General features: G+C 34.7%; 1 protein-coding gene across 2 annotated transcripts; it reads right to left on the minus strand.

Annotated features, from left to right (window-relative positions):
• Positions 1–1024: 1024 nt before the first annotated feature.
• On the minus strand, positions 1025–1351 carry LOC100587987 (NADH dehydrogenase [ubiquinone] 1 alpha subcomplex subunit 5-like). 2 transcript variants are annotated; one of them, XM_030801866.1, is made up of 2 exons: positions 1296–1351; positions 1025–1178 (listed from the first exon to the last, which is right to left on the minus strand). In XM_030801866.1, the coding sequence occupies exons 1-2, from the start codon at positions 1349–1351 to the stop codon at positions 1025–1027; spliced, it is 210 nt and encodes a 69-aa protein (XP_030657726.1). The 2 variants fall into 2 exon arrangements, with proteins under 2 accessions (XP_030657726.1, XP_030657725.1); XM_030801865.1 differs by having other exon boundaries at positions 1025–1351.
• Between the last annotated feature and the right edge of the window lie 12417 nt (positions 1352–13768).

Below are 13768 nucleotides of genomic sequence, written 5' to 3' on the forward strand. Positions count from 1 at the left end.
TCTTTGTTGACTTGCTGTCTTGATGACCCGTCTAGTGCTGTCAGTGGAGTATTAAAGTATTAAAGTCCCCCACTATTATTGTGTTGCCATATTCCACTTTATAGTCATGTGACTACGATGTTTTAAACATAAGCCTATTCATATGCCAGATAAACTTCAGAAACTCTTAATGTCTCTACTACAAAAATTCTGCCTCTATCCTTATGTAATTAGGTCGATTTAGAAAATTAAAAGCCACAGGCTAGAAAAGTGATTTCCATAAATGCAACGAAACAAAAAGTTTTTCCAACTACATCTATGCAATGGGAAATCTTTTTTTTAAGCACCAAATCAATTTATTCAATTGTACAATGTATTCTAATTTGATAGTTTTCAAATATAGTAACAACAAAATATAATAAAATTAAGACTATATAAAAACTGAGTAAATGGTGTAATTCTGACTAAAATAAAATGATATTTATTATTCGTTTTATAATCAGTATATACTTATATGTTTAAATTTTACTTTACATATGTAAGATCACAGCCAAGGAGGTTAACCATAATTTCAAATTTTATCACCAGCCACTTGTGCTATTTTATCACATTTGAAAATATTCAAAGTGATCTATAATTTTTTGGACAATAACAATTAAGGACCTATTCTTCTTCAAGGTAATTTTTAAAATTAAATGATGTACTGAACATACTACCAAAAAACTTTACTTTTTGATTATGGCCTCTACACTGAAGATCTTTCAGAATTATTTAAATTAATTTTAAAATCTTCCCATGACCCCTCTGTTCAAAGACATATCATCTTTGAAATAATTTGTGTGAATATTTGCAAATCAAAAATGGATTCACAAGACCATATTGCCATAATCACTAATTTTAACAGTCTCCTAAACATTTTCTATATCACTTTTCTTGATTACGAAATGTCAGTAATATGGACACACTCTTAATATAACAGAATATTTAAATTACATCAATTTCCCATTAACCCACCAAAGTCATTCAATAATTATATTGGCCATTTCTACTGATGGGCAGGAGGCTCTTCCACTAATGGCTTCCATGTTTTCCACTGCATCATTTGTCTTGCCAGACTTAGTTCATTTTTACCCACAAGAATCATCTCTTCTATTTGGCCTCCTTCAAGTTGTTCTTCTAATTTTTGAACATCTGATTCCACTTTGATCATAGCCAGCTTCTCATTAGTAATCTGTTCTGTATACTTTCTATATGCTGCATTTTTAGGGATTTGCTCAAGAGCATCAAGAATATTTGTATACAATATTCTTAGCCTGTCATGTGGACTCTTGCATACCGCAAGGCCAGTGGTCTTCTTCAGCACACTCGCCATGAGAGCCAAAAATGTATATGAAGTTTGATATCAATCTGGCACCTCTCAAATTACACCGTGATAAACTACTTTTTAAAAACCTGAATAATTATAACATAATACTAAGTAATCTTAATAAACAATTAAATGTTACAATTTAAGAAAACATTCAATTATACATTATAATCAAAACAATATAGAGAAAAATAGGATATCTAAAGAAATATGAAATAAAATACAGGATAGAACAAAACCAAATTTTTTTAAGTATTAGTAAAATTTGATTTATTTTGGTTCTTAATGTTAATAGCTGTCCAATATTCATGACATGGATCTTATACAACATCAATAGTTTGGAATTATCTTAACAAAGATTTGGTTCAATTATGAGTAGTATAATAGAAAACTCAAAATAACAGTAGCTTAAGCAAGATAGAAATTTACATTTCTTATGTAATCTAAACCAGTCTAAGTTTAATACGAAAGTTTTATAATCATCAGGGTTTTTCAGATTTCTTCGCTAACACTGTCTTGTGATCCTCCCCATACATCATGTCAAAAGAGCCTAGTTGAACTCAACCATCACATATATATTTCAACATATGCATTTTAGCCTATAAAAGGGAAACAAGGATGAAGAAGAATGTGCATTTCTTTAAAGAATACTTATCAGAAATCACAACATTCCATCGGCTACCACTGAGTCACTTGTACTCACCTAGCCATAAGGGACTCTAAAAATTTTGGTGTTTATTTATTATGTCCAGCAAAAATCAGGATCCTATTACTAAGAAAGAAACTGAAAGTAGTTATTGGGCAACAACTAGCAGTCTCTGCAATAAGGTCATAATTCTAAGTTTGATATTTCAACAGAAAATCAATCTTCTAACTTTCTTCAACAATGGATGGAAGTGTCACAATTTAAGCCAAGATCAGAGAATGACTTCTAGAATTTGAGTGAGATCTACAAGACAGGAACTGGGTTTATCTTCAGAACATAAGAACTGGACTTATGTTCTGGACTTTTGTCATGCTTTGAGCCTGAAGCCAGTAGGGCAACTGGTCAGAGCCTGACAACAGGGCCAATTGAGAGCCAACATATTGATCTAGTAATGTCATCTGAAATTTGAATCAAACTGTGCCTGGAGCCATTTCTATTTATATGTGTCAATAAATGTGTTTCCTTGGTATCCAAGAAGAGGTTAAGAGAAATAAATACATAAATCAGAAAGAAAGAAAAAAGAAAGAAAGAAAGAAAGAAAGAAAGAAAGAAAGAAAGAAAGAAAGAAAGAAAGAGGGAAAGAAAGAAGGGAGGAAGGAAGGAAAGAAAAAGAAAGAAAGAAAGAAGAAAGAAAGAAAGAAAGAAAGAAAGAAAGAAAGAAAGAAAGAAAGAAAGAAAGAAAGAAAGAAAAGAAAGAAAGAAAGAAATGAATTTGTTTCCATTATAAGTCCATTTTTGCCAACATTTTCAAACTACTGCTAGGCACAATACACACAAGATAGTGCCCTATATTCACAAAGGCAGTGCATGTCTGCTTGTTTATTTTAAATACTTTCAAAGGTTTATATATTAAGGTGATAACACATTTGCACAATCTCATCAGATCACAGAACATTCATATAAAAAAATGAAGTTTTAACATTTCATTTATATATTCTAGATGAATGCTGTCTGGTAGAAATACAATGCACACCACAAATGTGAGCCACGTGCATAATGTAAATTTTTTTCATTAGTCATATTTTAAAAGATAAAAAGAGACATAAAATTAGATAATATATTTTATTTACTCAACCTGTCCAAATATTAACATTTCAAGCTGTAATCAATATAAAAGTATTAAAAATATATTACATTCTTTTTTTCATGTCTGCAAAATCCAGTATGTTCTATATGCTTGCAGTTCATCTCAATTCAGACTAGACACATTGCAAGTGCCCTATCCACATGTAGCTAGTGGCTACCATATGGAATGGCACTGCTCTAGGCCAAGTTAATTCATATGGATAATCCATTACATAAAGAGTAGAAGTAATTCATCTATAAAGCAATTGGATCTTATAAATTTGTGTGTGAAAGAATGGGTACATGTGAAGAAGTGTGATTATCTTTATACCTCTTTAGGTTTTTGTAAATATATTTTTATAATTTATTTTTTTCCTCCATATAGAGCTGAAAATTTATTGGCCAAAAGATCATATAAGCTAAAAGATCACTGGAGCTGTTTTGGTTAAAAGTAACTAAAAACCTAATGTTAACTGACTAAGAGGGGAAAAGAAAAGAATGAATTGGATTGTGTAATTATAAAGTCCATAGGTAGTGTTCGATGCATAAAAGTTAAGATCTAGGAGCTCAACTCTATTATGATCTATGTTGGTTTCACTTTCAATAAAGTGGGCTCTCTTTTTGTGGTAGCTCCACAGAATTCTAGATTTTTGTCCACGTGGTTCAAGTTCAACAGAAAAGAACATGATTTTCCAACTATATCCATAAAACATCCCAGCCTGATCTCTGTTGGCCTAAATGGATTCACATGCCTAATTCCTGAAGCAATTATTGGGGCTGACATGGAAATTTGAGAAAATTGAAATGATTTATTATCTTAGGGCCTATGTCAAAACCTGGAACTGATGACAGAAACTGTACCACCCTGAACCAAGTGTGGACAATGGGCATTTGTTCAAAGAAAAATTGAAGAAACAGATATAAGACTGAAAAAACAAGCAGCTGGTATCTGTAGGCTGTTAGCCCTACAGTTCTGGAATCTCGGGGGCAGCCCTACCCCCACAGCTCTACTCTGCATTGCCTTAGTGAGGCTCTTTGTGGTGACTCTGTCCATATAGCAACGGACTGAGCTGTCTAAGATGGACAGCCTCGGGGCCCAGGCAGAGACTTGCTACAGGGAAAACTAGGTAGAGGTAGCCATGCCCTACAAGGAAAACTAGGTGGAGGTAGCATTTGCATTCTGCAAGCCTGCATAGTTAGTGCCACATGGACTTTGCCAAAGCTGATAGCTTATGCCCTCCAGAGTGGAGGTTCAAGCCGCACCTGGGTCCACTTGAGCTATTACCAGGGTAGTTAAGAAGCACTACACCAGAAGGCAGAGAGCAAAGGTTTGAGAAGACCCTGGGCAGTGAGCATAGATATTCCTCCTGTGCCCCGGGCCTCTCCCTAGAAATAATTCTGTTCTCTGGAGTCTAGCACTCTGGTCCTGTAATGGGTGGGACAGCCCCAAAAGATCTCTGAAATGCCTTTGGGGTCATTGTCCCATTGTCCTGATAAATAACACATGGATTCCTTCTATTCATCATAATCTCGTTAGCAAATGGTCTCTTGGCCACACCCTTGGCTTTCTCCCCAAAATGCCTTTTTGTTTTCTTTACATGGCTAGGCTGAGAGTTTGACAATATTACATTCCGTTTTCCTCTTAATTGTAAAATCTATCTTTAAACTGTTTCTGTCTTCTCGTGTTTTAGAATACACCATTAAGGGAAGACAAGCATGATCCTGATACTTTGGTGCTCAGAAAATTTTTCTGCCAAATATCTTAGTTCATGACATTTAAATGCTGCCTTCCACAAAGTCCTGAGATATGGATATAATTGATGTAAGTTCCTTGTCAGTTTCTAACAAGCATGGCCTTTCTCCTAGTTTCCAATAAGATATTCCTTATTTCCATCTAAGACCTCATGTCCATATTTCTACTAACATTCTGTTCACAATCACTTAAGTAATCTCTAGGAAGATTCAGCTTTTCCCACAACTCTCTCCTTCTGAGCCCTCACCATATTCACCCTTAATGTTCATGGCAATACATGCTTTTTGCACCATTCACTTCAATTTCTACCTATTACACAGTCTCTACATATTACCCAGCTCCCAAGCAACTTCCACATTTTTAAGTATTTGTCTGGCAATATTCCACTTCATTGATACCAGTTCCTATATTAGTCTGTTTGTGCTGCTATAACAGAATACCTAAGACTGGGTAATTTATAAAGAAGAGAAATTTATTTTCTTAGGATTCTGGAGGCTGGGAACTCCAACATAAGGCACCTTCATCTGGTGTCTGGTAAGGGCCTTCTTGCTGTGTCCTCACATGGCAGAAGGGAGAAATATAAGTTAAAAAGCTAGACAAACACCTCACGATGCCTCTCTTAGAAGGGCCTTTGTCCCATTAAGGAGTTGGGAACCCTAATGGCCTAATCATCTCTCAAAGGCCCCACTTCTTAATACCATCACATTGGTAATAGTTAAATTTTGGAGGGGACACATTCAAACCATAACACTCGTGGTGTTTGTTTCCAGTTACACCCATAGTTGCCTATAATTGTAGTAGGCAACAGGAAAGAATTTGAGGACTTTTACTGCTGTGCTGAGTCATATAATTATTTTTCCCTTGTCTGATGTGTCATCCCAAAGTTTGATTTAGCCCTTCTGCCTCATTTCATCTGTTCTGAACATTAACATTAGGAGACTGCAATGGCAAATGCTGGCGTTAGTTACAAATAGTTATTTTCATGCCCGATTAAATTATTTTTATCATATATGTTATTTCTTTGTTCTCTTGATTTTACTAACTTTTTACAATAACCATATGTAATGCTATAGCCAAAGAAGAGTAAATGTTATCTTTTTTAAAAAAATTAAGTACATTCTAAAAACATTTTCAATTATCCAATAATACAGTTTTAGTTTGTAAATATCCTCTTCTATCATGAGCCTTGTAAGATTGTGTTTTTAAAAAGACTGAAAGAAAACCGAACTGCTCTGATTTTTCCTAATCCCTGTGTCTGGCCAGGTGTTTGGAAAGGAAGCTTTCATGGATATTCTTTTCTATAGTCCCTTGCCCAAGGATTTAAATCAATGAATTCTGTTGCCTAAGGTCACAACTAGCCTGCAATTACTTGAATTCTTATTACTCCTTATTTTTATCCTAAAGCTGCACTTTTTATGTTTTGTTTGTATGGCTGATATGAAAAAAAAAATCACACCTAACATTACTGAAAATAATTATCTGATTAGAAGTCTATGTAGCCTTTACTCCTTCAGTAAGCCAAACAGTCCGTTTTCCAACTGACTTTCTTTTCTCATGCCTTTTAGCTAGAAGAAAAAGAGCTGTACATGCCATCAGTTAATGGGCTTTATTAAAATAATTCTTACTTACACAAGCATAACATTTTAGGGATTTTTTTATGTGTCTTTCTTCTTGTATTTAGGTGTCTTATGTGGCCTCTTTTCCTTTCACAGTTTATCAAAGAAAATCTCTTTAAGATACACATTTGATTTTATTTTAAACAATAATCTTTCTTCTTCTGTTGCAAACTAGATTGAGTTTGTAGATTTTTTGAAAGAGTCTATAAAATAGGTGTTCATCCCTCCGCTCCTTGAAAAGAACCACAGTTCTACCTAGTTTGAGAAATACTCCATTAGAAACTACCTATATTGACAAACATATCTTTAATTATATAATATGCAAACACAAATCTTAGTTTCACACAGAAATTATTTCATTTTCTGTGGTAAGAGAAGTAATTCTTGTATCCTTACTATTTTATCCAATAGGAAACTAGCTTAATTTGACTGAGAGAACATTGTTTCATTGGAGATAAATGTTCATTTCTTAAAATCTTTTTATTTAATAGAAATATTTGTACAGTAATAAATAATTTACACTTGATTCACACAAGGTTTTCATAGTGCTAAATTTTTATAATTGTACATTTAAAAACACTTGGCATTTTTGTGCTGATTCACTTAATCAGCCATTTAAAGCACTTGGCATTGTGCCAGGTGCTCCCTTAAGTGCTAAAACTTTGCAGTAAAGAAAGCTTTTTTGTTCCCTGCCCACATGGGAACAAAAAAGGGACATGTGACTGAGAAGGATGTTGATTGTATGATTAAGGCAAATAATTATGTAATTAAATTTCCTGTAAAGAAAACTCCAAGCACTATTTAAAAAGTAATAGGAGGACTAACTTGGAAGTTACCCTTAAGCTGAGATCATAAGAATGAGTGGGGATTGTCCAAGATAATGAGAAGCAAGAATATTCTTGATTAAAGGAATGGCATGTGCAAAGGGCATGGGACAAGAAGAAGCATGACTTGGTTGAGAAATTGAAAGAAGGACCAAGTCATTGAAATTCATTAAGTACTGGGAGAAATGGTGTGAAATAAAGTAAGATCATACTTCCTAAAGCTAAATGTCTTGCTCCCAAGATCACCTTCCACAGTTGTATTTTCTTACTGACTCCTGATAGCTCAACCTCTAAAGAATCATTAACCAATGTACCTATATATGAAGCTCATCTTGCCATCACACCTTCTATCATGTACCTAAGTATTCTCAGTTCTTCCCTTTTCCTCTCTTCTGACCCTGAGTGCTGCCCATCTTCTAGGGAACAAAATCCTCTGCAAAATCCAGGCCAGACCCACAGCAGGATGAAGAAGTTTTCTTCTATCTTATCCCTCTCCTTAGTCCTGCTATTGCTTTATTGCTCTGTCAGGTTTTAAAACTACATAAATTTTTAACTCTATATGGTTCACTCTCTCCTTATCTTCAGAAAATGATGCCGTTTGTAACAGAAAAGATAACACATATCAGAAATAGTTGTTTCTGGTCTCCAGCAATCAATACAGAAATTCTCCACATGAAAAGAGTGAGGATGTCACTGAAAAATATAAGCCACTATGTATTGTAAGCATATGCTTCAAAAATCATTTACCCAAATTCTTGGCTTCCACCAGACTAGTTCTTTGGCAATATTTTGGACTGTCTAATCATTCATGGCTCGGAGTAGACATTTTACTCACTGCTCATGATTAAATCTCCCCAGGAATCTGTTTTCAGCTCTGTTCTCATACTGTATTCTTTCTTTCTTTCTTTCTTTCTTTTTTTTTTTTTTTTGAGATGGAGACTTGCTCTTTTACCTAGGCTGCAGTGCAGTGGTGCAATCTCGGCTCACTGCAACCTCTGCCTCCCGGGTTCAAGCAATTCTCCTGCCTCAGCCTCCCGAGTAGCTGGGATTACAGGCACATGCCACCATGCCCGGCTAAATTTTGTATTTTTTTACTGAAGACAGGGTTTCACCAAGTTGGCCAGGCTGGTCTCAAACTCCTGACCTTGTGATCTGCCTGCCTCAGCCTCCCAAAGTGCTGGGATTACATACAGGTGTGAGCCACCGTGCCGTGCCCTCATACTCTATTATTTCTTTCAAATGGGCTGTACCATCTGATTTTACTGCTACCCTTTGAAATCTTTCTGTTCTCTGTGGACAAACTACCTAGTTCTTTACCCTCCTCCCAGAACATTCTCACTGTCCACTGGCCTTAAGTAAAACCTGGCTCTTCACCAGGGATATAACTTCACCTTCTCAAATACAAACTGCTCACTCTCCACATGCCTTACCCTGCAGGGAGAGTGACATCGCATCCTCCTCTCTTCACACTAAGATGGACAGATCCAAATTTCTCCACCCTGTTAACTAGAAGCCCTTTGCCTCCTTTGCGCTGACATGACCTCTCATCAGGCCCCTTCATCTATCAGCTGCTCTGCACTTGCTCCCAGATTTCATCACCCTAAATCCTGCAAAGATCATGGATTACTTACTGTCCAGAAGGTTGCTGAATTTGACATTCCAGTCTCTAACTTTTCTACTTGCTCAACTACAGCTTTCACCACTTCCCACTATCTACTAATCCCTTTTCTGAGCCGCTTCTTTGTCCATCCAATTCAAATCCTATTGTCCATAATTTTAAACCATTCTTTATCTATGTCCACAACTTTTTTCACTTCTCTTTCTGACAAAACCTATCTGGGAAATCTTAATCCTTGATAAATTCAACCTCACCCAGCTTACTGGGTAGAGATGAAAAAAAAAATTTAACTCTGCAGATTAGGGCTACTATAGCTTCATGATCTTCAAATTCATTCATGTCTGGCCATGCTGTGATCTTTGTCTGATCTGCTTACTACCTCACTTTCCAGGGTGATTATTCTAAGTTGCTTGTTTTACTCAAACCTCTGAGCATAACTACTTCTCTATTTTGTCCTATAACTTTGCTTTCTGCTTCAAAACAAAGTAAAATCTATTAGCAAAGAACTGACAAACTTGCAACTGTAACTGTGTCTGCGCCTATTATTTCTTCCTTAGTTCCTCTTGTAATAAAACCTCTATGGCTCTTTCTCTCACCTGGGCTCTGCATCCATTCCCTTCCTACATGCCCCATGAGCTTGTCCAATCAACTATCCTTATGCCTGCATCTTCAACCCTCATGGCTGAAATACGAAAAACTTCCTTCTGTCTCATGTTCCCCACCAGCTTCTCACTCTCTCTCCCTTTCCCTTTACAATAAAAAGTATTGAATACTCTATTTTCATTGTCTTTACTGCCTTTACTGTCTTCACTATCTTTATTTTCTTCAATTCTTAACATATTATTTATTCCTACAACAGAGTAACCTCATTTTCTCCTACAACACCCAAAATTCCTTAAAATTGTTGTCTCCATATTCACCTGATGCCATTGCCCCAATCAAGTGGAAAATTCTTAGGTCTTAATTTACTCAACTATTCTTTCTTATCACAGTCATTTCTACTGACTTCCATAACATGAAACTTCCCTGGGTGCCTTCAATTTTTTGTTATTGTTGTCTTATTATACAATTGATTAATCTTGCTAAAATTTACCATTATTCACTATGCCTTGTAAATAAAAATATCTATATATCAATATTCAATATAATTAATAAAAAGCAACACATCCTTATTATTTATTATTTTTGATATCTATTTTATTCTTAACTTCATTTCTTTTTTCTTTAAGTTTAATTTATTTTACTTACTTCTAGCTTCTTGTGTTTAACATACTTGTCATATATATTTTCAGCTGTTCGTTTTGTACTTTAACACTATAGGTTACCCTCAGTTTGCCACCTTTTAATGCATCCTCAGGCTTTGATGACAGATATGTTAATTGACATTTTGTGGTAAGTATTCATTATTTTCTTTTTTAAAATGTTTATTTTAAGTTTAATGGTACTAGTGCAGGTTTGTTACACAGGTAGATTTATGTCATGGACATTTTTATACAGATTATTTCATCACCCAGATATTAAGCCCAGAACCTATGAGTTATTTTTGCTGATCCTCTCCCTCCTCCCACCCTCCACCCTCCAATAAGCCCCAGTGCGTGTTGTTCCCCTCTATGTGTCCATGTGTTCTCATCATTTAGCTCCAACTTCTAAGTAAGAACAAGCAGTATTTGGTTTTCTGTTCCTGTGTTAGTTTGCTAAGGATAACGGCTTCAAAAAATAACAGATGCTGGTGAGGTTGTGGAGAAAAAGGAACGTTTATACGCTGTTGGTGGGAGTGTAAATTAGTTCAGGCATTGTGGAAGACAGTGTGATGATTCCTCAAAGACCTAAAGACAGAAATATCATTCAACCCAGCAATCCCATTACTGGGTATATACCCAAAGGACTATAAATCATTCTGTTATAAAGACATATGTACGTGTGTGTTCATTGCAGCACTCTTCACAATATCAAATATTCATTAGTTTCAATCTTATTTTCTTTCTTGCTTAAGGGTTAACTATAAGTATGCTTTTTAAGTGTCCCCAGTATATGAGGAAAGTAATTATTTTTATTTTTGTGGCTGAAATTAATTTAATTTCAACCGTGTTTTCATGTTTTCTTCCTATTTCTCTATTCACTTTTCTTCAAATGCATCTGAAAACTATTTCTTCATCTCATTTTCATTTATACTCTCTTTGAAATATTGGACTTTGGCATGTGTGTGTTTATCTGTAGACTTCCCCTGAACAATATATTCATTTTCATATCTCCAATAAATATTTCTGAATAAATAAAATCTTTAAAATATTCAACTCTGAAATGGTTGAAAAAATCCCTAGACACAGAGAGATTGACAACACAACTTTAGTCACTGAACTGTTATTTATTCAAGAATTCAAATATTCAAACATTATATTAATTTTAGTCCTTATTTTGATGGCACACTTTTAAAAGTCAGCATAATGTTTTCTTAAATATTCAAATTATGGCACCTCAAATTTTAAAAAATGGCAAAATTCATACCCTCAATAAGCTATGGTTGAAAACAAAAATTTGGCTATACCTTTTTGAAATTGTATTATTCAATTACTCCTAGTCACATAAATAGAGACTTTGATATTTTTATTAACAGGTAAATGAAAAGTTTCAAGGCTCAGTGGTGTTATTTCTAACTATTTATCCACATTTTTTGCCTGAACTACAAAATGCAAAATTGTGGTAACTTAGAACTATGCCATACAGCTCAGGAATGAAAAGAACACATTTGGCATATAAACTAAGAATTAGATCATTTGTCTCAAAGTGTTATCAAGGGAAATCTCACATCATCTGGGGTGATTTTAAAAAATACAGATTCCTAGATGCCAACTAGACTAATATAACAGAGACAGCTGGGGATGGGGGATGGATGGTGGAGGATGGGGATAGGGATTGGAATGGGGATGGGGTCCCAAGACTCTGCATTTTATAAACTCAGTGGTTATTCTCATGCATCTTTACTTTAAGAACCAATAAAATAAATAAACGATTATCTGTTGAGACAAACGTGCTCATTTATGTTTCCAGAACACATACACTGTTCAAGTCTTTCATTGCTTTATAGCAGCTCTGTTTATGTTGTAAGGAAAAAATTTAACAGAAAAAGTAAATGTCTACAACTTAAAGAATGGTCACTGGTTTCTATATAAGACGGAATATTATGAAAAAAAATTCTGGTTTCAAAAGCATACTAATTCTGAATGCTTAGAGTTTGTTTAAGCATTAGAGAGCAGTGCTCTCCAAACTCAGTAAGTAGAAAATTCATCTATGAAACGTATGAATATGCAGATTCAAAAGGACTGGGACAGGAAGGAGATTTTGGATTTCTAAAATGTTTCCAGGTGAGGACACACTTTGAGTAACAAGATTATAGGAAAGAGCTGGCTCATGGTAACAGTCATAACAGTTGGTAAAGTTTCTGTATCACTGCCCTTTCTTTTAAAATATTCTGCAATTATTTCCATTCAGCAAGATAAAAAAATAGAATCTTTGATTCAAAGAAAAAATATCAATGAGGTGTTTCTGAAATTCTTCTTGATTTTGAAAACCTCATTAACATCATCTTACTTTTACAAAAAGATGCCCTTCTCTACTTATGATGTAATGCAATATAATTAATTACTCAGCAAAGAATATCACTATAATATTACTGAGAACAAAAACTTCCGGAACAAAGCGCAATACACAGAATTGTTTTAAATAATTTTGCCTGTAAGGGGTAATATTTTTTAATAGTGTAATCAGAGAAAATGCACAGCAAAAGTGAATACATTTCTGAGGAGTCAAATGAAAAAAAGCACTTTTTAAAAATGAATCCTAAAAAATCATCTTACTGCCTAAGAAGTATTACCCTCGCAATATAAAAGTTTAAGATACAAACATAAAAACTGAATAATTTGGGAGTTTGAATTTTATTCCAAATGGACAAAAGTGGCTAACATATGGGAGTGTTCAGATTTGAGAGTAGTTCAGGCTATTTGTGAGAGCTGAAGTCTTAGAGATTCCAACTACAGTAGCTGGGGCTGTTTGGAGTAACCAGAGGGATTGGCTATTATTCAAACTAATGACACTTTTAAAGGGTAAAGGCCCTGAAAACCCAGTAATGCTGACTCATAAGCATACATTTGTTCTGGGCTTCTAAGGGAATTAGACATGCAATTCCCATTAACATTAACAGGAGACAGAAGTCCTATATCTAATTTCCCTCTCAGCAGGCTGGAAACAAACCCCATAATTTGAAGGATTTGCAGCTTTACGCAAGCTACATTGTGATCAAAAATTGCATATGATGAAATGGAAATGATGGAAAAAATGCCTTATCCCTAATTTTAAATGACCTTGTGTTTCACAAAGCATCTCAGGCACAAATTAAAATAAAGAACAGTCGTACTGGAGAGTAGCCTTTATTCTTAAACATGAGAGTTACAGCCCTAGTGCCCTGATCTATTAAAAATGGTGAATTCAGCTTGTTGAAATGCCACTTTGAAAATCCGTTTTGTGTGAACTGTACAATTTTGTCAGTAAAACAGTTTAATCTGGGTTTACTGCCTAGAGTGGAATATAATGATTAAAAGAATTGCAATGCTTCTCTTAGAAAGGGAAAGGCCATATGTACATAAAAATACTGAAGATTCGTTGCTAGCATTGTTATTTTAATTGACATCTGTGGTCCTACTTTTGCAGAGTTATATCACGGTAGAGGAGAGTTTTTCTTCCTTGTTGACATAGATAACAATTATAAAAAATGCACAGGAGTCATTGAAAAATAGTGTTAAGGCAAAAGTTAATATTACTCTTAACACAATATGTGAGCTGAAAAG

This window comes from Nomascus leucogenys, chromosome 21, assembly GCF_006542625.1.
Source record: "Nomascus leucogenys isolate Asia chromosome 21, Asia_NLE_v1, whole genome shotgun sequence".
NCBI classification, from domain to species: Eukaryota; Metazoa; Chordata; class Mammalia; order Primates; family Hylobatidae; genus Nomascus; species Nomascus leucogenys.